Source organism: Mobula hypostoma, chromosome 1 (genome assembly GCF_963921235.1).
Source record: "Mobula hypostoma chromosome 1, sMobHyp1.1, whole genome shotgun sequence".
NCBI classification, from domain to species: domain Eukaryota; kingdom Metazoa; phylum Chordata; class Chondrichthyes; order Myliobatiformes; family Myliobatidae; genus Mobula; species Mobula hypostoma.
Window position 1 is genome coordinate 166,712,766 of NC_086097.1, and position 26,510 is coordinate 166,739,275.

Here is a 26,510-nt window from a genome sequence, read left to right on the forward strand (position 1 = left end):
TATATTTGGTCCTGAGATAATGTTATGTAACAAATTTAAGTAGTAAAAGAAAATAAGCAATAAGGGATGGGTAAATTAAAGAAAGCAAACTGACAGTCTCTGAACATAAATAAAAACACAAAATCTAATAATATTTTTCATTATGATTGTACCTAGATCACACACAAATAAAATTTAAACTGCAAGATCAAGAATAAAACAGATAAGTATGCTTGCAAATCAGTCACAGATGTTAATATGCAGGTAGGCCAAGCAGTCAGGAGAGAACTGTGAACATTTATTACAAAGGAGTGGAATGTAAGATTAAGTGGTGGGTAGATGGGGGGTGTGAGGTAGGATGGTGAAGACAAAATTGGTGACTAAACTGTTTATCTATATGCAAGGATGATATTTACCTATCACTAGACCGATACCTGGGTAGAGGATGTTGTCACTTCAGGAGCGATTATGCTGAATAGTCCTTACGTTCCCAGCAGTATAGAAGGCAAATTACCACCACTGAAATGCATACAATTCTTCAGGCTTGCTAGGATATAGACGATTTACTTAAGCTAGAATTTGGAGTCTGAGCTCCAGCTTATGGGTCAAGATAAGTGGAAATGTCTTCTCTTATTGCATTTTGACTCTTTGGAAATCTGAACCCAGTAATGATGCTCAGTTATGTGTGTATTCACAAGTAAAGTCATAAACTCTTCAAGAGATCTTAAGGAGATAGAATTGGAAAGGTTTAAGCAAGATGTTATAACCACACTCATCATTTCAGGAACAGCTTCTTCCCCTTACCATCAGATTTCTGAACAGCCCATGCACCTATGATCACTTCCTCAGTATTCCTCTTCTTGCACCATTTCTTTATTTTTATAACCTATAGTAATTTTTATACCTTGCACTGTTCTGCTGCCACAAAACAACAAATTTCACATGTCAGTGATAATAACACTAATTCTGAGTTAAGATGGAGACTCTAAGGGCTGCAATACCATCACCTGCTTGTATTCCTTAATATTCTGAGTGATTAATGAGTTCATTAGAGATCCTACAATCAGTATGTCCTTCCCCTAATAAACATACGTAGAAGCTGAATAGGCTTAAATCAAACCACTGAGCTGATGAGGGAGACTAGCATAATGTAACACCAGTCTTTAATGGGTAATTATTATAACACAGGGGCATTTGCTAATATCCTTTAAAAAAAAGACATTTAAGGGCCTTAGATAATTAAAACTCATCACCCCAACTTTAATTCTAATTCCATGAAAATATCAATATCAGAGGCAAGTTGGTGGAGATCAGTGTAAAGTATCATTCATAAGGAGAAAGTTGGGCAACATGATTTTCCATGAAGAGTGCCAAAGCAACTGAGGATTAAATTAAAAAAGATCTGGAGGTCCCAGTAAAAAGAGCAGTCAACATGTCAACAAAGTACAGTTGAAAAAGTAGAATCCGGACACAATAGACAGCTCTTCAGTTATGTTATTCTGTGACTAGACTACGAGAAACAAGTGGAAAATAGCAGTGGGAGCCAAGCACAGGGGTGCACATTAGAAGGGTGATGAGACTCAAAATGTCACTGAAGGTTGGGATTTTCAACAAGCAACCACCTTATTCGGGCAGATAAACAATATTGAAAGATTAATCTAAACTACTGCTTTAAATTTAACAGTGGGAAGAGGCCGGGGAGTGCATGTTGTTGTAGATAGTTAAAGAAAGTTTTAACACTAATATCAGGACATTGTTCTTCAGCTGGAGGTGATCAACACAGAGTAGAAAACCTGGAAGCATTTAGGAAATAATTAGATACAGCAAAGGAACACTGAAAGGCTGCTTTGGAATTACATATTTTGTTGAATATATGGACCTCTTCTGGTGTAAATATTGAACTTTTGGAAAATAAGATTCTGTGATAACATTCACATTCGGGCTGTTTGTAGGGGACAAAATTTCATCTAAGAATGCAGCATCACTGCATTGTATTTAAAATGTTATTATGTTGATAAGTCCGAGTTTCAGTGGAAATAATAATCACAGCATGATGAATAATCTTGTTCTGACAAAGTAATACAGAGGCTATGAGGCTAGTTGTCTCTGTACAAACTTTCAGAATGAGAGCAATATTCTAGAGACATTATAGTAGGGCTTTACCACAAACCACAACATGGAGATGGCCCTTGCCAAAGTTGTCAGTGACCTGCAGCTCAGCACTGATGCCAACAGAGTCTCAGTTCTAATTCTTCTCGATCTAAATGCTGACTTTGACACAATTGACCTCAATATTCTCTTAGATCATTTTCACAACTGGGTTGGCCTCTTTGGTAATGCCCTTAATTGGTTTTGTTTATATATCTTGGGGAAAATTTTTTGTGCATCTTGGAGACCAGTTTTCTGACATACAATGTACCTTTTGGTGTTGTTCATGGAAGCTGTCTTGGTCCCCCACTCTTCTCCTTATGCATGCTTCCCTTTGGAGACCTCATTAAAGAGCAGAAACTTGATTTCCACAGTAGCCTGATGATAACATCCTATTGTCTCCGACTTCTGGTATGGCTACACCAAACAAATGATGGCTGCGATAAGACTGTTATACTTTTGGCTGTTCCCAAAGCCAAAAGTGATAAACTTATTGATTAACTTGGAAATTTGTCTCCCATTGGAAAATCAGAAGTAACAAGCCTAGATGTTATTCTTGACTCAGATTTGAATTTTAAATCCCTTGTAAAGAAATTGACCAGAGCAGCATTTCTACACTTAAGAAATATTGCAAAGGTACATCCGTTTCTGACAGATTATGATGCTGAAAAAATAATTTATGCTTTATATCAAATAGACTAGATAACTGCAACGCACATTTGAGTGGCCTTTCAAAGTAATCTATAGATAAACTTCAACTCTTTCAAAACACCACTGCTAGACTTTTAACCAAAACCAGGATGAGGGAACATACCATTCCCATACTAGCTATTCTGCATTGGTTTCCTGTAGCCTTTAAAATCGATTTTAAAGTTATCTTACTTGTTTTTCAAGCTCTTGATAATCTGGGACTGGAGTACCTCATAGAATCATTTTTGTTTTATAATCCTGGTTGAGCTCTCAGGTCTCCTGGGGTCTCATAAATTTAAACAATCTCCCTCAAAAGATAACTGGCAGGTCAGCTTTTTCAAACTATGCTTGTAAACTGTGAATTTCAATACCTAAATCTATAAGGGCTGCAGACTCAGTTGACACTTTTAAATGCCAGCTCAATACTTATTTTTTAACCTTGCTTTTAACAAACATCACCTTATCTTTAATTTTCATGTTTATTTTTATTTTTTTTATTTTATTTTCATGTTTGTACTTTTATCCCATTGTAACACACTTTGAACTAAATTATCTGTATGAAAAACGCATTTTAAATAAAGTTACACACACAGAATGCTGGAGGAACTCAGCAGGCCAGGCAGCATCCTGATGAAAAGTCTCAGCCTGAAACATTGACTATACTGTTTTCCATATATGCTGCCTGCCTGCTGAGTTCCTCCGGCATTTTGTGTGTGTTGCTCAGATTTCCAGAATCTGCAGATTTTCTCTTGTTTATAAATAAAGTTATTATCATTATTATTGCTATTATTAAGTGTGCTAGCCTCCAAAGACTATAGTAATTCAGATCAGTGAATTGTGTTAATACCTCCCCCTCGTATTGCTTATGCAGTGAGAGAGGACTAAGTCTAGTGCCAGCAAGTAAAACGTCAATGGTCAGTGAAAGGCCACGCATACCTTCTACGCATTTAACGCAGCAGCCTCCTTGAAACCATTAAAAAAAATTTGGTGCACCATATTCATAGAATGTTGCATCCTGACTGAATGCATGATCAATAAATGATTATCAATAAATGCACCAAACTCATTTAACACTACATAGCACAGTACAGATGGTACAGTCAAAGGGTGTCATTACACCATTCCCACTGAATGTAAAACTCACTGAAAGCACCATCCTCATTGAAGGCATCACACTTGTTTAACACAACAGATGCAACGAATGCAGCAAACACTGTGAATACCCCACTCGTTCTGAGGTGTAGCAAGAGGCTGGGATCAAAAGCTTTGTAATATCAAATGCATCAAGGTCACCTGGATAAAGTTTGAAAATGGTTTTGCAAATCTCCTTTGCACAACTATTTGCAACAGTAAATGGTGTGATTCTCAAATGGAGAGTATTTCTTCTCATCCAACATGTGTGGAATAGCATTCCGGGTAGGCTTTGAGACACTGAAATTCTGAATCAACCTGCAGATGTGGGAGACGCAGTGGTTTCCCGGAAGGAAATTTGCTCAAGGTGGCCATAAGCACCAGTAAGGCTTTTTTTGAACAACTTCAAACTCAGGCAATGGTTAAAGGAACATAGATTTAATTACATTAATTATGCTGAAGTAGAACAAATTACTTGATCACTTGGTGAAGACTTGCAAAGGTTCAAGGTCACGACACAACCATCACACACCTTGAGCTATTTACAAATGAAGCAATTCATAGTCAGCTTTTGGAATTGAATCAAAGAACTGGACCATTCCAGTATTATGGAATTTGGTATAAAACTTCAGACCAAATAATTAAGTGTATTCATAAGAATAAAGCTAACATAATTCTTCAGATAAAACAAAAAGTGCTGGAAACATTAAGTAGGTCAGGTCGTAGATTCATAGAGCAATACAGCACAAATACCAGCCCTTTGGTCCAACAAGTCCATACTGACCATGATGCCCTGCCAGCTAGTCCCAATTTCCCATTTTCAGCCCATATCCCTCGAAGACCTGCCCTTCCAAGTACCTATCCAGGTGCTTCTTATTGCACCTACTTCGTCTGCGTGAAATAGTTGCCCCTCAGTCACTTTTAAATCTTTCCCCTCTCACCCTAAACCTACAGTATATTCTCTAGTTTTAGACTTCCCTACCCTGGGGAAAAGGCTGTTATCGTCCACTTTATTGATGTCCCTTATAATTTTAAACATTTCTTTCAGATCACCCCCTCCTCATTTTCCTATATAACAAGGAATAATGATCTAGCTTGGCCAACCTTTCCCTTTCACTTAGGCCCATAGTCCTGACAATATTCTTGTAAACCTTTTCAGCACTCTTTCCAGTGTAACCATACTGCTACTATAACTGGATGCACAGTACACTAGATGCAGCCTCACCAACAACTTAAATCACTATTAAATGCCTTGTTCTCCACACTACCTGTGACATTGCTTTCAAAGAACTGCATACAGTACTTGTATTCGCAAGTCCCTCTGTTCCATTCCACTCTCCTGTGCCCTGCTGTACATTGTACAAGTCTTATGCTAACTTGACATCTCAAATGCAGCTTCTCACATTTGTCTGCACTGAAATCTTGCTGCTCCTGGACCTACTCCTTTAATTGATTAAGATCCCCTTGTAATCTATGATCATTTTCTTCACTTTCAACAGCACCTCCTATTTCTGTGTTTAATGCGCTGGTTAAGATTTCTACTGCTATGCTGTTAAGTATTTTATTTTAACAGTTTTCTGCAAAAGCTGATAAGAGTATTTTGTCTTTGGCTAAAAATAAGGAACTATGTTGCCGAACTTAGGACTATTGTGTCAGCCAATCAGGATTGTGGGATGTAGAGAAGGTTCTGCAGAGTTGGGTGGGAAGAGGTTTCTGAAGGACTGTAGTCTGCTTTGGGGTCCTTTGGTGGGAGCTGCAGAGCGGGGCCCAAGGGAAGATAGCACAGAAAGCCTTTGGAACGAGGGTCCCTGTTTCAGGAGTGCTTTCTGCAGATAAATGGCTCCAAGGATGAAGGGCCAATACGCCTGTGAGATCCAGTTCATTCAAGATGGCCTTCGAGTGAAATTTGGACTGTACTGGGTGCTTTTATGCAAACCATGGCTCTAGCGCATGAGTAAAGCGATACACCCCCAATTCCTCCAGAAATGAGCTCCAATGTTTATGTGCACATTGGACTGGTTTAACTGTAATGGGCCCTTTTATTTTTCTTCTCTTTTTGCTGTAACAGTAAATTTGGTAAATATACTTTCTTTGTAACTTCATGCTGGCGTACAATCTGTCATTTCTGGGCTATCGATAACTGTGTATAGGCAGTATTTACACAGCATTCGCTCAAATTGAGGTGCCTTTTATCAGAACATCCCAATGTTCCTGAACCCCAAATCATACCAATCCTGGATGCATGTTGCTTATGAAAGGTGGTCTTCTCACCGCTGAGTCACATGGCTGTTAGCAGACGTAGCTAACGAGCCAAGTGAGTGTATGAACCCCAGTGAGAGGGTTACATGTGTCATTTGCAAATTTACTGACCAAGTCTTGTGCATTCGTATTAAACTCAGTTAAATAAATAATGAATAGCAAGCATCCATCACTGATCCCTGAGGCACACCACGAGTCAATGGCCTCCATTCCGAGAAACAACCCTCTGCTTCTTATCTCCAAGCCAATGAATCCTTCCAACTACCATGTCTCTCCCTGGATTCCATGACTTTCCACTAACATAGCCATGACGACTACAGCTAATCAGATTGTACCTATCCAAATGTTGGTAGATTCTGTCTCTCAGAATTCCCTCCAGTGGCTAATAATAAAGCAGCTATCTCCACAAGTGTCTCTAGCATTTCACCTCCAACTTCCCATAATGTCTGAGGATGCACTCTGTCATGTTCTGGGGATTTATCCACATTAATGCGCTGTAAGGGTGCAAATACTTCCTCCCTGCTAGTCTGAATGTCTACCAAAATATTCTCACGTGTTTCCCTTATCTCTAGAGCAACCACGATTTTCTCAGTAAACACAGTGAGAGATATTTGTTAATAATCACACCCACCCCCTGCAGCTCAAGAAACAGATGCCCTTGCTGATCATTAAGGGAACCTATTCTCTTCCTGCCTACTATCTTAGCCTTTTATAACTGGAATGAGAAAGACAGTTCAGTTCGTAGTCCTGATTAATGGTCTTTTGACCTGAAATTTTAAGTCTGTTTTCTGCCCCCCAGTTTTTTTTAGCATTTGCTGGTTTTATTTCAGATTTTCAGCATCTGCAATTTTAGAACACCAACTTCTCAAAGGAAACTGCTGACGAGCACCTCGGCTTGCACTATCTGCCATATTGGTGAACTATAGAGTGCTCAATTCTCAATGGAAATTCAAGATCGACCACAAGCAGTCAATGCCTGAACTGGGAGCGTTCATTAATGCCAGGGTCCAGAGGAGGTTCACAAGAATGATCCAGGAGTGAAACACTTAACATATGAGGAGGATTTGATGCTTCTGGGCCTGTAGTCGATAGGGTTCAGAAAGATGGGTGCGGGGGGATCTCATTGAAATTTACTGGATCCGAAAGGCCTGGATAGAGTGAATGTGGAGAGAATGTTTCCATTAGGAAAAGAGGCTAAGATCCAAGGGCACAGCCTCAGAGTAAAGGGACATCCATTTAAAACTTAAAATGAGGAAGAATTTCTTCAGGCAGAGGGTGGTGAATCAGTGGATTCATTGCCACAGAAGGCTGTGGAGGGCAAGATCGTTACTGAAACATCAACTGTTGATTTCCAACCTTAGATGCTGCCAGTTCCTCCAGGATCTTGTATGATGTAAAAATATTAAGTCTATTAAGCAGGAAAGCTAACTTAGTGGTACTTGCACAGACGTCTATGATTACACCATACAGTTCAAGATTACCACACAATTGCACATCTGCTTCAAGAGTATTTCAGCTAAGATTTTCGTTAATAATTCATATCAGCTTAGACAGAATTGAATGATTCAGTATTTTCTCGCTGGATACACATAAAAGAATGCTCGGAACATACTCTTCCCGAGCCACTACCTGGACAAGCTGTCGCGAGAGGCTCCAGAGTCTGTGCTGTCCATTCTGTGAGCACCCAGTTCTCGGGCTCCTTCATGGACGACTAAGGCAGCACATCGGGCACTGTTATCACTTCTGTCCAGACCTGACTCCCGGGAACTGTTCAGCTTCATTTGATGCTTGTAGTAATTATGGATACTGTCCCGGCATGGAATGTTTCCCTGCAATAAAGTGACATAGGATAATTAGCAACTATGTAATATTAACTTGTATTCAATGTGTTGATGAGAGCAAATTTTGCTTAAAGTTGGTTTAACTTTCTGCATTATTTCTTAAGAATCTCTACAAAAGTTCTTGATTCCTCTATTCCTTCTAAAAATAGTTGACTCACAATCAGAATAAGATGTAATCTCACTGGTATATGTCATGAAATGTGTTGTTTTGTGGCAGCAGTACACTGTAATACATAATAATAAAAGCTATAAATTACAATAAGAAACATAAATAACAATAAATTAAGCAAGTAGTGCGAAAAGAGCATAACAAGTGAGTCATGTTCATGGGTTCATTGTCCATTTGAAGATCTCTGACTGCAGCAGTGAGAGATTGAAGATGTCCCTGAACGCTCCTGCCAGTTGGTTGGTGCAGGTTTCCAATGCCCTACCGGGTACACCATCAGGCCCTTGAAAGGGTTCACACTCTTGAAAGATGCTCTGATGTTGGCCTCAAAGACAAAGATCACAGGGTCGTCAGACTCTTCCGGAATTCGCACAGGTATAGCTTTATTCTCCCTTTCAAAGTGTGTATAAAAGGCATCTGGGAGTGAAGTATCACAGCCATTCATGATGCCAAGTTTCACTTTGTAGGAAGCAATGGTCTGCAACCCCTGCCTGAGCTGACTCGAACTTCAATTGGAATTGTTTTTCTTGCCCTTAAAAGAGCCTTTTGTAGGTTGTACCTGGAGCTCTTGTATAGCTCTGGATCACCGGTCCTGAATGCCATGGATCTAGCCCTCACCAGACTACAAATCTTCTGACTCATCCACGGCTTTTAGTTTGTTCTGTAACACTATATTCTCCATTCTGCTTTCCTTTTTATGGCCTCAATGTACTTATAAATTGAATTTCTGTCTGGGCAGCACACAAACTAAAGCTTTTCACTTGATCACAGTACCTGTGTGAATGATAAACAAATACTGACACCATAAACCTGCAGTCTTGTGCTTTTGACTCTGGATTGCACTAGATTGGTTTATTATTGTTATGTACAGTGAAGAACTTGCTGTACATTGCTCATTCAGATCAGATCATCACATAGTACAGGTCGACCTTCACTAACCCGGACCCGGCACCATTGGGACTGGAGGAGTGCCGGATTAGTGAAAATGCCGAATTACAGAAGGACCATATTAAGCATAATCAGTGCCGGATTATCGAAGGAACTGGATTGCAGGTAGTCGGATTAGTGAAGGTCAACCTGTACAAGGGAAAACAATACCAGATACAGAATAAAGTGAAACAGCTGCAGAAAGTGCAATTCAGGTAAATAATTAGGTGCAAATATTAAGGAAGTCGGTTGTGAGGTCAGGAGCCCATCTTATTGTACTGGGGAACCATTCCCCATCTTATAATGGCAGGGTAGAAACTGCCCTTAAGCCTGGTGGTACATGCTTTCAGGCTTTTGTATTTTCTGCCTGATGGAAGAAGGGAGAAGAGGGAATGTCCAGGTGGATGGGGTCTTGACTGTGTTGGCTGCTTCACCGAGGCAGTGAGAAATGCAGGCAGTGTCCACGGAGGGGAGGCTGGTTTCTGTATGTGCTGAGCTGCATCCACGGTTCTCTGTAACTTCTTGCAGTCACATGCAGTGCAGTTGCCACACCTAGCTGTAATGCATCCATACAAAGTGCTTTCTATGGTGACATCGCCAGCACTCAGTGATCGGGGTTCGATTCCTGCTGCCGTCGGTACAGAGTTTCTACATTCTCTCCATGACCAAGTGGTTTTCCTTCGGGTGCACTGGTTTCCTCCCACGTTCGAAAGACATTTGGATTAGGGTTACTAACCTGTGGGACTGGTACGGTGACATTTGCAGGCTGCCTGCAAGTACATATGAAGATTACGTTGGTTGTTGATGCAAATGACACATTTCATGGTATGTTTCGATGCTTTGATAAACGTGATAAATAAAGCTAATCTTTATGATGCATTGGTAAAAACTGGTAAGGGTTGACTGGGATGTGCCAAATTCCTTTTGCCTCCTGAGGAAGTATTCTTGGTGAGCATTCTATGGCATCTACATGGTTGGAACAGGGCATGCTATTTGTGATGTTCACTTCTAGGAACAGTATGTTCTGTTTGAAACCTCATTCCTCTGGTCTCCAGAAGTGATTCTCAGCCAACTGCCTGATATGCTGGCATTCTACAAATTCTCCACCCATTTGTAACACTTACAACTGCTTAGCACCATGCTACTTACTGAAGCCCAGACTTGAGCCTCAAGCAAGCATGAAAAGCAGACAGTGTGGTTGCTCTGTTGACTTAGTGCTCATTTGGATGGACTACTAAACACCCCTGTATTATCCTGAAGTGAGTGAACATAGAAAGGGCAACATTGCCACATGATTTTTGGAACTGTGCTGTTTCTCCTTGTTTTGGTACTTAGGATGTTGGTGAAGCTCATATAAAGTATGAGACAGATGTCCCTGTATAGCTAAACAGGTTTCTGTCATTGATCCAGCAGACTGGAAAATAACTCCTAGCTCGAAACGGAATGCTCTTCAAGGCACGGAGGGACCACAGGCTTGTTCCCAAGGTTATAAACTTCAGTAGAAATACAGGGAAGGACAATAGGATTGGAGATTGATGTAAAGGTATCAAACTCACTAAGCATAAGCAGACTTTGGGAGGATTGGATACTGATTGAATGGTTGGAGCAAAAGGATATTTTGTTATAACTGGATACTGAACAGGGGTAGTATCCTGTTGGTCAAAAGATAATTGCTTAAATGTTTATTGATATATCATGAAATTGCTTATTTATGACAGGTAGCATTAGAATTAGGCTCTGAGAATAATAATAATTGAATATGGCTTTTGTGTTTTAAAATTACCATGGAGCTCTGTATCCAGAATGACTTAAAATTACAAGTCTTACCGTGATGATTATATCCTAGGTGTAATACTTACAACCTGAGTTCGGCAGTTCTAAGGTGATGATGAGCTCAGGATGAGCTGTGCTTGGGTGACTTTCTTTCATACGTTCCAATCAAATGGTGAGCAAAATAACTTGAATCTGAACTGATTAGAATTAGTGTGCGGAATAAACGACTCCCCGCAACAGTCCTAGTAATATTAAATATAAGAGCTGAACAAGATTTGAAGCAAAATGATGTTAATATTCCATACCTTCTTCACTTCTCTTGTAAGCATGCATCTCTCTATCCTCAGGACAGTGGATATATCAATGCATTCCTTTGAGATTGAATTTAGCCATTTAGTGAAACTATCCACCAAAGCCAAGAAGAGAACCCAAGTGAACTTCAGGAGGTTGAACACCCTCTTGAAAACATTATCTGGAAACAGAGAGAATGGGATTATTTTAAATTCATAGAGACATGAGAAATTGCAGATGCTGGAATCTGGAGCAACAAACATTGACAACTGCTTTCTCCTCACAGACGCTGCTCAAACCGCAGTATTCCTCCAGTGGATTGTTTTTATATCCAGTTATAAAACAGATCTTTAGCACATAGATTTTTAATCCAATGAAACTGTTGAAAATTTCAAAACTGTGATTGATAAGAGTGGATTAAGGTAGGTAGATGGCGTTAAAACCCAGTTTTTGTGATCTGCATGATGAAGGAATAGGCCTGATGCAATTAAAGGTCCATTCCTACTCCTTGTAGATGGAAACTGTGGAACTCCAAATGAGATTCTCTAATTTAGAAACCGCAGATAAGTTTTCTCAATATACAATTTACACCACATCACTGTCTTCTCTTAATGAATTCATTCTTTGGTATAACTTGATTGGCTATCCTTTATAATACTGGTATCCTTGTAAGATATGAAGGCAAGCATATTGTAATTAAATCAAATTTTAATCATATTCTAATCACAAGCATTTGTATATGTTGCTCCAAATTTCCAGCTTCTGCAGTGTTTTTTCTGTTAACATTTACCCCATCGGGCTCCCTTAAGATATTAAGCATTTGAATAAATTGAAATTCCAAAAATACAAACACAACTATCTAGTCTCTCTTAATAGGACAACCACGTAATCCCGGAAATTAGCCTGGTGAATCTCTTTTGGACCTTCTGCAATGTTACAATATCTTTTATTTAGGTTAGGAAACCTAAACTGTTTACTTCTGGATGACCTCACTAATAACCTGTACAACTGTAAGAAAATCTCCCTTAAACTCCAACCTCTTTGCAATAAAGCCAACATGCCATTTGCCTTCTTAACTACACATTGGACCTGCCTGCTAACTTCTTACAATGCATGCACAAGATGCCTTGTTTTCTGTTTTCAATACATAGTTACGTGCATTATCCAATATTCTGAACTTGTAGTTTATGAGCGAGCCTTTATTAGGACACCTCCTCAAATGCCTTTTTAAAATCCAATTTAGAATCTCAACCTGAGGACCAGACCTATCTTTTTCCATGTTTACCTTGAAAGTACTGGCATAATGATCATTGGATGCAAAGTGTTTCTCTACACAAATGTCTGTCACCTGCCATCTCATTCCCTAATAGGATCCCTAATAGCTTTAAATTCCCCCCCCCCACCCCCTGCTACCACCATGTAGAGCAATAGCAAAGGATGTTAGCCAACGTCCAGCTTAGGTGCAAACCATCCCTTCTGTACAGGTCCCATTTCCCTGGAACAATGCTGAAAATCCAAAAATCTAAAGCTCTCCCTCCTGCACCAACTCCTTAGGTACACGTTAACATGTATGATCTCCTACTTCTGGCCTTACTATCACGTGGCATGGATAGCAATCCTGAGATCACAACCCTGGAGGTTCTGCCCTTTAACTTAGCACCTAACTCCATGAAAAAACAAGAGAAAATCTGCAGATGCTGGAAATCCAGGCAACACACACAAAATACTGGGGGAGCTCAGCAGGCCAGGCAGCATCCACGGAAAAGGTCCCGCTGAAGGGTTTCGGCCCGAAATGTTGACTGTGCCCTTTTCCTGGATGCTGCCTGACCTGCTGAGTTCCTCCAGCATTTTGTATGTGTTGCTCATCTAGTCCCCTGAACTCACTTTGCAGAACATCATTACCCCTCCAACCCGAGCTATTGGTAATGACATGGATCTCGCCCTTTTGCTGCTGACCCTCTCACTTAAGAATGCTCTGGACTCAATATGAGATTTCCCTGACCTCAGCATCTGTGAGGCAATAAACCATCCGGGAATCTCATTCTCATCCACATCCACAGAGCCTCCTTTCTCTTCCCCTAACCAACAAATTCCCATCACTATAGCTCATCTCTTCACCCCCACCTTCCCTTCTGAGCCACAGAGCCAGACTGACTGCCAGAGATATGACTGCTGTGGTTTTCCAAGGTGGTATACCTGTCATTGAGGTGAATGGTCACGGGGGCACTCTACAGTTGCTGCCTATTCCCTTTCCTCCTCCTGATGATCACACAATTACCTGCGTCCTACACCTTTGGTACAACTTCCTCCCTGTATGTGCTGTCTATCAACCCCTCAGCCTCCTGAATTATCTGGAGTTCATCCAGTTCCAGCTCTAATTCCTTAACACAGTCTGTAGAAGCTGCAGTTGAATGCACTTCTTGCAGGTGTAGTCGTCACGGATACTGGAGGTCCCTCTATCTTCCCAGATCCTGCAAGAGGAACCTTCCACTATCCTGCCTGGCATCCACACTTCTCTAAATATGAAATAAGAAATAAAGAAGGAATAACTGACGGAAAGAATATCTACCTATGGCCTATGCCTCTCCTCGCTAAAACCTCAATGAGCCAAAGCCTGAACCCCCACTCCAACACAGGCCCACTCACACATTGGCCGCTCTCACAATGACCACCTCACTTAAACCTAACTTTTTTTTAACTGGACCTTGCAAATCGCCTAATTATGAGAAATCCAATGTCTCCTCAGGACTGTGGCACGCAAAATGTGCCAACTGCTTCCTGCTCTCTTCTTTTAATCTCTTCGTCCCTCCAAGCAATCTGGTGTCTGCTTGGGACTGCATTATGCAAAATGTTCACTCTCAAAATCTATTGTATTTTCTCCCTTCATGCAAGATCACATCTCAAAATCTATTTTCTCCCTTCTCATGAGTTTTCATGACTACAACAGGAAGTCAAAACTGTCCAGTGCATCACCAGTACCAACATAGATGCCCTCAAAGATAGACATACAGAAAGGTGGCCAGCATCATCATGAAGAATCCCATCCACCCTTCTCATGAACTGTTTGTCCCACTCCCATCAGGGACGAGGCTATGTAGCATCCATGCCAGGACCACCAGACTCAAAAAGTTTATATATACATATACAGACATACACGCATACATATAAACACACTCATGTATATGCATCTCTCTCTCTCACACACACACACACACACACACACACACACACACACACACACGTTATGCCTCTTTCTTATGGAATCCCACTTTCTAACTGGGATTTGAGGGGAAGTATTTTAAGTATTTTAGAGATAACTAATCTAAAGGGTGTGATGGCCTCTGGGAATACCATAACCGTGTTGCAACGTTTGGAAATTGGACTCTGGCTCTTTCACCCTAAGCTGACATACAGTATATATTTAGCATGAGCAGAACAACATTTGAGCTGAAGGAAATTACGTGCATTCTATTGTAGAAAATTATGTAATTTGGGGTCTGTTATAACAAAGCATTTTCCATAAAAGCTCGGACTTTTAAAGCAAACTCATACAGACAATGAGGGAAAGGGGTATAGAGAAAGAGTATGGGAACGGGCAAGAACAGATTGCTCAATAAGACAAAACAGTTCTTTCTAGGTCACAATAATTCTACCTTGGTCACTGGGGAAATAGGTCAAATGTTGAGTCTCATATATTAAAGTGAAACAAGGATGGCATTGCATGCTCTATTGTCATATCTGGGTTCTTGACATTTTTTGCATGTGTGAACCTGGATGTAACTTAGGAAACTTTTCCCTGTGACTGTGCATGCACATAATTCCTGTATTTTGTCTACTTTCCTCTTGCAAAGCTGTCATACCTGGTCCATTAGATTGTTTATGCACTTCTTCTGGCGTGGGTAATTCTTCTGACTCCTCACATTCGATTGCAATGTGACCTAAACAAAAGAAAGTGGAATGACACCTCAGCACACTCAAAATCATTCCAGCAGTGTCAATCCAGAATTTACTCAGTTTCTCTGGATTTGTTTTCAAACTACCTCAATCACCTTATCATGCTTTGACCTTAGACAATTCCTAAAATGACTACTTGGTCTCCAAAGAAATTAAAATGAACAATGAAATACAAGAATAATACTCTTACATTCACCATCCCATTTTTGTCCAAGAAGCTTATGGATATACAGTAACTTAAATAAGAAATGGGTGAATAACTGCAGGGAATAGGGAATAATATTGCTAACAAAGTCAGAACTTCCTTTTTAGGAATGCAATACTTTTCTACATTGCCTAAAAACTCTAAAGTAGAAGCAAATGTAAGCATTTGGACTCTGTATTTGCTCAACTATGTTATCCCTTGCGATTGGGGTTTTTCAAAGTTACTCCATGTTATTTAAAAGTAGCCCATCTCTTCGGGATACTTTACAGCTTGGTCCACTATTCAAGAAGATCGACGCCAACGATTTACTTTAATACCATTTCCTATGTGTCCCTTGATCCTTCCAATATACATAAAAATATTTTCACTGTTCAATGACTGAGATTCTACAGCCCTTCAGGATAGAAAATTCCAAAGTTTCAGCACCCTCCTAGTGCAGAAACATTTCTTCATTTCAGTCTTAAATGACTTACTCCACATTTTGAGATCATAATTCTAGCCTATAAATCAGATATTAAATCCATCTTGCCTTTGGTCTATTACTATTTCTATGTCTTCATATCACATTCCTTATTATATTCTCCAGCTCTTTCCCCATCACCAATGTAGGTCTGCTGTTTCCGGTTTTCTTTTGTCCTCCTTTAATCAGTGGGGTCACTTTTCCTGTTGCTGGAATCTATGTAGCATATAAATTCCTATGAATGCATTGAATCAAGAATGTAGACAATCTGGAAGATGATAATCAGAGCTTTCACCACCTCCATTCAAAATTCTAGGATATCGGACTTCAGGTCTTTGGAATTTAGTAGCTTTCAGACTCTTTAACTTCCCCAGCATTTATCATTTGCTCATACTACTTTCTTTTACTTATTACCAATGTAACTTTCTACAACAAAATTAACATCAATGTCTGCTGGTCTCACCCGTCCTGGACATCCTCTCTTCTCCCCCCTCCCACTGGGCAGGAGGTACAAGAGCCTGAAAGCACATACTGCTAGACTCAGGGGCAGCTTCTATCCCACTGGTATAAAACAATTGAATAGTCCCCTTGTATGATAAAATGTATTCTCTACCTTTTAATCTACCTCATCATTGCCTTGCAACATATTGTCTGCCTGCACTACAATTTCTCTGAACAAGTAACACCTATACTGCAATCTATTAAGACCATAAAATATAGGAGCAGAATTAGGCCATTTGACCCATTGAGTCTTATCTGCCATTCCATTATGGCTGATTTAATATTCCTCTCAATCCCATTCTCCTTTGACACTATTTTCTTTCTTCATTAATTTAAAAGGAACATAAATACAAACAAGAGGAGAATTATCTCAAATGTATATATATCAATAACAATACCAACCGAGATTGACATAGACATTATCAGCATTATATATAGTGTTAAGCTAGTATATAATATATAAAAAAGAAAACAGCAATTCTCCTCATATCAGTTCATAAAGAGAAAAGAAAAAACTTTGGATTTTAAATGAAGAAAAAAAAACCCACTACACTATACAAAAAAAACAAAAAAAAAAAGGGACTGGGCAGTCCATTCTGAGGATACAACCAAAAAAAAAGAAAAACTTTCTGATCAAATCAAAAACTTCGAGAAAAAAAATTGTAAGTGCAATAAATCAAATTAAATGGTAATATTGAATAAAAGCTTGCCAGATTTGTTCAAATTTAAAGGATGTATCAAATATCCGACTTCTTATTTTCTCTAAACTTAAACAGGACATAATGGTGGAAAGCCAATAAAAGACCGTAGGTCGATTAGAATCCTTCCACTTCAATAAAATGGCTCTCCTAGCCAATAAAGTCGAAAAGGCTATCATATGTTGAGTGGAAACAGGAATGTTTCCTGCTTCCGATGGGATAATCCCAAAAATTGCCGTAAGCAAATTAGGATGTAGATCCAGATCCAAGACTTTTGATAGTGTTTTAAAAACATCTCTCCAAAAGTTATTTAGCTTTATACACGACCAATACATGTGAATTAAAGTGGCCACCTCAATATTACATCTGTCACAAATAGGATTGTTATTGGAAAAAATACACACTAGTTTATCCTTCGACATATGCGCCCGATGCACTACCTTGAACTGTATCAAGGAATGATGGGCATAGGTAGATGAGTTGTTAACCAAATGAAAAATTTTACTCCACTGATTATCTGAAAATGACTCTTGAAATTCCAATTCCCAAGCACGTTTAATTTTATCATTAGATATCATTCATAAGTTCAATAACCGTTTATAGATTGTAGCTATCAACCCTTTTTGAAATGGTTTAAACTGAAAGAGAACGTCTGTCATATTAGATGGATAAGCAGAGGGGTAATTTGGCAACAAACCATGTAAAAAATTCTTAATTTGTAAATATCTATAAAAGTGTACATTAGATAATCATATTTATCCACTAACTGAGAAAAATACATTAAACAGTCCCCTAAAAACAAATCTGAAAAAGTTATTATTCCCTTGGTTTTCCAAATTAAAAATGCCTTGTCCAAAATTGATGGTTTAAAAAAAATTGAGATGGTATTACTAGAAAGAATAAAACTACTTAGCTCAAAAAATCTACGAAACTGAAACCAAATTCTTAACATATGTTAACAAAAGGGGGTTAAAATCTTGTCTACTAATCTTAGGAAAACAAAAAAGGAAGAGGAGCTCCCAGCAAAGAGGCCAAAGAAAATCCTTTCACCGAGTTTTCCTCCAAATCCAACCATGAAGGACATTCATGTGTATCTGAATAGTGAATCTAAAAAGTAATATATCGAATATTAATTGCCCAATAGTACATTCTAAAATTTGACAAAGCCATACCACCATCCTTTTTTAATTTCTGCTATAAGGGTTTACTCAATCTAGGATTTTTATTGTTCCAAATACATGATAAAATTATAGAATCTATTCTGTCAAAGAACTTTTTAGGAACAAAGGAAGGAACTGCCTGAAACACATGTAAGAGTTTCAGTAAATCTATCATTTTAATAGCATTAATTCAACCTATTAAAGATAATGTCATAGGCAACCATTTAGAAAGCATTTGTTCACAAGATCATAAGAAAAAGGAGCAGAAGTAGGCCATTCAGCCCATCGAGTCTGCTCCGCAGCTCCCCCATGAGCTAAACTATTCACCCATCTAGTTCCAATTTCTGGCTTTTTCCCCATATCCCTTGATACCCTGACTAATTAGATACCTGTCAATCTCCTCCTTAAACATCCCCAATGATCGGGCCTCCACAGCTGCATGTGGCAACGAATTCCACAAATCCACGACCCTCTGGCTAAAAAAATTTCTCCTCATCTCTGTTTTAACTGGGTACCCTCTAATTCTAAGACTATGGCCTCTTGTCCTGGACTCACCCACCAAGGGAAATAACCTTTCCACATCTACACTGTCCAACCCTTTTAACATTCGAAATGTTTCTATGAGATCCCCTCTCATTCTTCTATACTCTAATGAACACAGTCCAAGAGCCGACAAACGCTCCTCATATGTTAACCCCTGCATTCCAGGAATCATCCTCGTAAATCTTCTCTGAACTCTCTCCAACATCAGTACATCCTTTCTAAGATAGGGGGCCCAAAACTGCACACAGCAGTCCAAATGAGGTCTCACTAATGCCCCATAGAGCCTCATCAACACCTCCTTACTCTTATACACTATTCCTCTTGAAATGAATGCCAACATAGCATTCACTTTCCTTACTGCCGATCCAACTTGGTAGTTAACCCTTAGGGTATCCTGCACGAGGACCCCCAAGGCCCTTTACACTTCCAATTTTTGAATTTTCTCCCCAAATAATAATCTGCCCGATTATTTCTTCTTCCAAAATGTACAACCGTACATTTGTCAACATTGTATCTCATCTGCCATTTCTTTGCCCACTCTCCTAAACTGACTAAGTCTCTCTGCAACCTTTCCGTTTCTTCAACATTTCCTGCTCCTCCACCTATCTTGGTATCATCCGCAAACGTAGCCACAAAACTATTTAATCCATAATCCAAATCATCGATATACATTGTAAAAAGAAGCGGCCCCAACACTGACTCCTGCGGAACACCATTAGTAACCAGCAACCAATCAGAATAGGATCCCTTTATTCCCACCCTTTGCTTTCTGCCTACAAGCCAATGCTCCACCCATTTCAATATCTTTCCTATAATTCCATGGGTTCTCATCTTATTAAGCAGCCTCATATGCGGCACCTTATCGAAGGCCTTTTGAAAATCCAAATACACAACATCCACAGCCTCTCCCTTGTCAATCTTATTCGAGATTACCTCAAAAAATTCCAATAGGTTGGTGAGGCAGGATCTTCCCTTCATGAAACCATGCTGGCTTCAGTCTATCTTGTCATGCACCTCGAGGTATTTCATAACCTCGTCCTTGAGGATTGACTCCAATATCTTTCCAACCACCGACGTCAGACTAATAGGTCTGTAATTTTCTTTTTGCTGCCTCCTTCCTTTCTTAAATAGCGGAACTACATTTGTGACCTTCCAGTCCTCCGGAACCATGCCAGAGTCTATTGATTCCTGGAAGATCATTTCCAATGCTTCCACAATCTCCAAAGCCACCTCCTTCAGAACCCTTGGGTGCACCTCATCTGGACAGGGAGACTTATCTATTCTTAGTCCACTTAGCTTCCCAAGCACTTTCTCTCTAGTAATCTTGACTGTACCTAATTCTATTCCCTGATACCTCTGGCTATCAGGTATATTGCTCATGTCTTCCACTGTGAAGACTGATGCAAAATACTCACTCAGTTCTTCTGCCATCTCTTTGTTACCCATAATAATTTCTCCAGCATCATTTTCAATTGATCCCGTATCTACCCTTGTCACTCTTTTACTTTTCATATATTTAAAAAAACTCTTAGTATCCTTTTTTATGTTAATCACCAACTTCCTTTCATAATTCATCTTTTCTTTCCTAATGACTTTCTTAGTTTCCTTCTGTAAGTTTTTAAAAGTCTTCCAGTCCTCATTTTTCCCATTAATTTTTGCTTCCTTGTACGCCGTTTCTTTTGCTTTTATTTTTGCCTTAACCTCTCTCGTTAGCCACATTTGTGCCATTTTTCCATTCATGATTTTCTTTTTTCTTGGAATATAATTTTCCTGCATTTTCCTTATTTCTTGTAGGAATTTCATCCAATTCTGCTCTGCCGTCCCTCCATTTAGCTTACTTTTCCAATCGACTTGGGCCAGTTCCTCTCTCATACCACTGTAATTTCCCCTGTTCCACTGAAATATTGATACACCTGATACCAGCTTCTCCTTTTCAAATTTGAAACTGAAGTCAATCATATTATGATCACTACTTCCAAGGGATTCCTTTACCTCCAGCTCCCTAATCGCCTCAGGTTCGTTACACAGCACCCAATCCAAAACAGCCAGTCCCCTGGTGGGCTTCTGGACAAGCTGATCCAAAAAGCCATCCTGTAGGTATTCTACAAACTCCCTCTCCTGAGATCCATTACCTTCCTGACTTTCCCAATCCACTTTCATATTAAAATCCCCCATAATTATCTTGACATTTTCCTTCTGACACGCTTTTTTTATTTCCAGCTGTAACTTGTAGTCCACATCCCAGCTGCTGTTTGGAGGCCTGTATATAACTGCTATTAGTGTCTTTTTACCCTTGCCATTACCCTTGTTTGGTGTAATCAATTAATGGAAAAATCATATTTATAAAGATCCTTAAAATTTTTAATAATTTTAATACCAAGATAGGTAAAGTAATTTTTAGCAATACTAAAAGGTACTTGATGACTTGGATCCGAGTAATTATTAATAAGAAATAACTCACTTTTATGTAAATTTAAATTATACCCAGAGAAACTACTGAATTCAGAAAATATAGATAACATAGAAGGAATAGATTTCCTAGGATCTGAAATATAAACTAACAGGTCATCTGCATATAATGAAACCTTGTGTATTTTGTCCCCTCTCTTAATACCCTGAACAGTATTAGATTCTCTAAGAGCAATATCAAGGGGTTCTAAGGCCAAGCTAAATAATAAAGGGCTAAGAGGACATCCCTGTCGAGTACCCCTATATAATCTAAAATAGGGAGATTTTTGATTATTAGTTATAACTGCAGCCATAGGAGCGTGATAGATCAATTTAAGCCAGGAAATAAATCCCGGGCCAAGATTAAATCTTTCTTTTGATTCAAGAACAGACAATTAAACAAGAAATCCATAAGTCAAAACAAAAATGGGAAACAGATCTGAATATTAATATTGATGAAACAATTTGGTCAAGACTCTGTCTTGACAGTATGACAAATACAACAAATGTTCGACTTAGATTAGTACAATATAATTTTTTACACCAATTATATATTGCACCACAAAAAATAAATAGATTAAATTCAAATTTATCCGATAAATGCTTTCGGTGTAATCAAGAAATTGGTACTTTTTTACATTCTACTTGGTCTTGTTTTAAAATTCAACCCTTTTGGATAAATTTAAGAGTCTTATTGGAACAAATTACTGGAACTCAACTTCCACATAACCCTGTATTATTTCTATTAAGTGATATTGAAGGGATAAAGCCGAAACTTAAATTGAATAAATATCAGAAAGAATTTATAAAAATTGCATTGGCAGTAGCTAAGGAGACTATAGCAGTTACTTGGAAATCTGATTTGTATTTAAGTATGGATCATTGGGATAATGAAATGGCTAGTTCTGTTCCACTCAAAAAAATTACTTATAATTTAAGAGATAAATATGTAACATTTCTGAATATTTGGCGCCCTTATTTACAAAAGATAGGATGGCATATTTAAGTGCTCCGATAAAGATCTTGGTCCCTTGGGGAAAGTAACGAATAAGTATACCAAATTTATTTTGAACTCCATGGAGCATGTGGAAACCTTCCAATACCCAGGCGGCTCTTCTTTTTTTCTTCTTCTTCTTTTTTAGGTAGGACTATATATGGGGGGGGGGAGGGTTAAGGGGAGGGGGAAGGGTAGACACTATCTTTTCATGTATTCATTTTGAAAATTCAATAAAAATTATATTAAAAAAAAGATTAAATCTTTCCAAAACCTCAAAAAAGTAAGACCACTCCACCCTATCAAAGGCTTTCTCTGCATCAAGAAAAACAACAGATTCAGATTCTTTAGATGGAGAAGAATGAATTTTGACACTCTAACTAATCAAGAACCTAACAAACTCATTGGGTAAATATACCCAATGAATATAGCCGCCTATGGCAATGAATTCCACAAATCCACCAACAAAATTCTACCTTCTTTCTGTTTTAAATGGACATCACTCTATTCTGACTCTGTGCCTTCTGCTCTTTAACTCCACTACTATAGGAAACATCCTCACCACATCCACTCAATATTTGATAGGTTTTAATTAGGACCCTTCTTTATTCTTCTGAATTTGAGCCAGTGTAGGCCCAGAGCCATCAAATATTGCTCATATATTAATCCTTTCATTCCCAGAATCATTCAGGTGAACCTCCTCTGGACCCTCTCCAATTGAAGCACATCATTTTTAGTTAAGTGGCCCAAAACTGCTCACAATACTCCCCAGTGCAGTTTGACCAATACCTTATAAAGCCTCAGCACTACATCCTTGCTCTTACATTCTAGCCCTCACAAAATAAATGCTAACAATGAAATGCCTTCCTTACCACCGACTCAACCTGCAAGTTAACCTTTAGGAAATCCTGCACAAGGACTCCCAAGTCCTGTTGCACCTCTGATTTTTGAATTTCCTTTACGTTATTCTGTGCTTTTATTCTTTCTACCAAACTGCATGACCATATACTTCCCTGCATTACTTCCCATCTGCCACTTAGTTGTCCATTTTCCTAATCTGGCTATGTCCTTCTACAGACTCCCTGCTTCCTCAAAACTAGCTGCCCCTCCACTTATCTTTTATCAATTTCTTCATCCAAATCACTGTCATATAACTTGAAAAGAATCGGTCCCAACACCAACCCCTGCAGAACACCGGGGGTCACCAGAAAGGTCCCTCTGCTCCCACTCTTTGCCCGCTTCCAGTAGCAGTCAGTCTATTTTCTATCCATGCTAGTATCTTTCCTGCAATATCATAGTCTCTTATCTTGTTAAGAGTCTATGGTATCACAGAGTCTCATGTGAGGCACCTTGTCAAAGGCTTCTGAAAATTCAAGTAAACAACATCCACTGAATGCTATTTCCTCAAAGAATTCCAACAGATTAATCAGGCAAGATTTCCCCTTAAGGAGGCCATGCTGACTTTGGCCTATTTTATCATGTGCCTACAAGTACTCAGAAACCTCATCATTGATAAGTGACTTAACCATCTTTCTGATTAATGAAATAAGGATAAATGGCCTATAATTTCCTTTCTTCCGCCTCCATTCATTCCTAAAGAGTGGAGTGCCATGATTATTGCTTCTCCCCAAGGGAAAACTACCTCAAAGCACTGATGTGATGAAATGATCGATATAGATGGCATTCAAAACAAGATTTTTCGCTTTACCTTGGTATGACCTTGGCGTGAGACAATAGTTAACCAATCTACCAACTTCCTGGAAGCACTAATGAACATCCAAGTATTTGTTCCATTTAGCACACCGTAGTGAGCACCATGAATTGGGACTTGGGAATATATTGCTGGGGAAACAACCTGGAGTTCTTGACTCAATAATGCCATGGGAAGAATTCCATCACAAGCAGTGCAGTGTTTCAGGGCGGCTGGTTACCGACAATTTATCAGGGATAAGTAAATAATGGGCATTAAACAGCATTAAAAATTGCCATATTTTTGCTGTGCAGCAAAGGGAGAGCTGTATAATTAATTGCATCAAAAATCACCTTCCATTTCTCTTTTACCGAATCCTCGTTTCTTCTTCTTTTCCTTCATTGCCGATTTGGAATTTTTCATCCAAGTCTGGTAAACGAACTGCAGAGAGAGAAGTTTGCAGAGCTTCTTAATCACAGTTAAAAGGCAAATGCAGTTCAGTGCAGAACTGTACAAACAGGGTAGGGAAATGAAGCTCAGAGCACAAATGGAATAGAAGTACTGGTATCACAGTGGGTTCAAAACGTGGATGGCAAATTCAGCTGTTTATTAGAATCGTCAAACTCCTAACTGAACTATGGAGCTTATCATGACAGGTCCAGAAAAAAATCTTCCTAAAGACATTTATGTAAAAAATAAACTCAGAGTTCTAATGCATGTATTACTTTGCATAGGATAATATAACACAGAGTATCCCAAGACAAATTGGCATGTAAAATTTGAAAGTGCTGATTACAAAGTCTTCAAGTGACTTGAAATCAGGAAGGTGCAATTTGAACATAGTGAGTAGGATCCACAGTATAAAGACCAGCATTATTCTGGCACTTTTGCCCTCATAAGTCACAGAATATGCGGTATGGGAAATTAAACACTTATTCTATGTTCTATTGCGGTTGTTCTAGAGCAAGCGTGCAAAAACATCAATCTGCACTTGGTTGTATTGAACTGACTCTGAGATTGTCTGATGAAAGGTCATCGGCCTGATACATTAAACCTGCTTTTCTTTTCACACACATTGTCTAACCTGCCAAGCATTTCCAACTATTTTGGCTGCTGTTGGTATTTCTATTTTTTTAATGTTTAAATACCACAAAAAAAGAGAGGCTCATTACCCACATGGAAGATTTACAGTACGTCAATCACAAGGCTTCTTCAAAAACAGTGGAATATAATCATGTAATGATTTTAGGCTAACTCGTTCTATTTACGAAATATCTAATGACAACATCACATAAATATAAAAATAGTAATGTTATATGTTGGAAGATAGGCAAAAATTTGGTCACATATTTGGAGAAGTTGTTAGATTATTAAGAAAAATGGTTAGTAATTAGTAAAGCTAATATTGGTACCACTGATTTAGTCGCAGTTAGCTGTAAGCCTCTGCCTCAAGAACGATTTTTTTTGACACACAAGAATAATTTCTGGTTTCTACAATATTATCTTGACATTTTGTGCCCCACAGTTGGTGTTACCAGTAGTGTCCGCACACACATGCAAAGCAAGCATGATAAAAGCCTGAAACTGCAACTCCGGTGTAAAGCAAGCGTTAATGCAAGGCATGCACCTTTTGCAAAACTGAAACAAAAATGTTTGTTTAATCTATTAGATGCACAGAGCACAAACAAAAGAATATACAAAATCAATCAGTAGTCAGAAGATACTATCGCTGCAGCTCTACAAAAACTATCAAATTTCATACTTCCATTTTTTTTCTTCAACTTTCTTAAAAGTTAGTCACACCTGTTTTAATATATCATTGAAATCTCACAAATAGGTATTTCCACAAAAATGTCCTTTGATTTTACACATTCAATGTATTTAATTTGCCTTTAATAGTAATGTTAAATTACAGTAATTGTTGCATTCTGGATTAGCTTTGCATTTTGCTTATCCACAAGTCTTGCATATTGATTGAAATTGTAATATTTCCAGATAATTGTATTCAGTTCAATTTTGCTTTATATTTGATATTAATTTTTTCCTCGTCAACTTTTCAACTACCCATCTTTCTATGCAATATCTTAGAATAAGTAAACCATGCAGGTAGAAAGCCAGTTACAATCAACTAAAATGATACTAATTAATGAGGGAAACTGCAATTCCACTTACTGGCACTCCCAGGAGATGACAGCAATAACAAATTGTCTGATCACTTCCACTGATATAAATAGACATTACATGATAATTGTACCATTGTGCTTTAACATCCATGTTTTATTTTTTAAACCATTTCAGTCAATTCAGAAACAAAAAATCTTCATTCAAAATGCTGTACATCCAAAGAACTGCCAGCTAGTGGGAGTTTACTGTATTAAGTGAGATGACAGATCTTAGAATGAGATACAATGACTGAACACACCCATGGAATATCTAAGAAATACCTTTACACCTCTGGCTACCAACTGAAGTATGGTTTTTGGTAGTTTTAGGATAGACCTTGGCAATGCTATCATGGCTGATGCAAATTTCCGAACTGCTCTCTAAGGAGAAGGACAAAGTGAGGCAATTGTTAGTAGAGAGGCCCTAAGATCTTTTTCAAGATCTTTGAGGAAAAACTCATGTTAGTGTTTTAAGGTTTTACATTCATCT

The 26,510-nt window shown here is 38.7% G+C and overlaps 1 protein-coding gene across 3 annotated transcripts in view; it reads right to left on the reverse strand.

The window, feature by feature from the left end:
• The window catches only part of LOC134352116 (piezo-type mechanosensitive ion channel component 2-like), a 627,709-nt gene that overhangs the window by 65,074 nt on the left and 536,125 nt on the right, over positions 1 to 26,510 (reverse strand). For all 3 annotated transcript variants that reach the window (XM_063059335.1, XM_063059328.1, XM_063059345.1), the window contains 4 exons: positions 24,212 to 24,299; positions 15,066 to 15,143; positions 11,220 to 11,386; positions 7,837 to 8,036 (listed from right to left, as the gene is read on the reverse strand). In XM_063059335.1, coding sequence (XP_062915405.1) covers positions 7,837 to 8,036; positions 11,220 to 11,386; positions 15,066 to 15,143; positions 24,212 to 24,299 — 533 coding nt within the window. The remainder of the gene's footprint in view (positions 1 to 7,836; positions 8,037 to 11,219; positions 11,387 to 15,065; positions 15,144 to 24,211; positions 24,300 to 26,510) is intronic.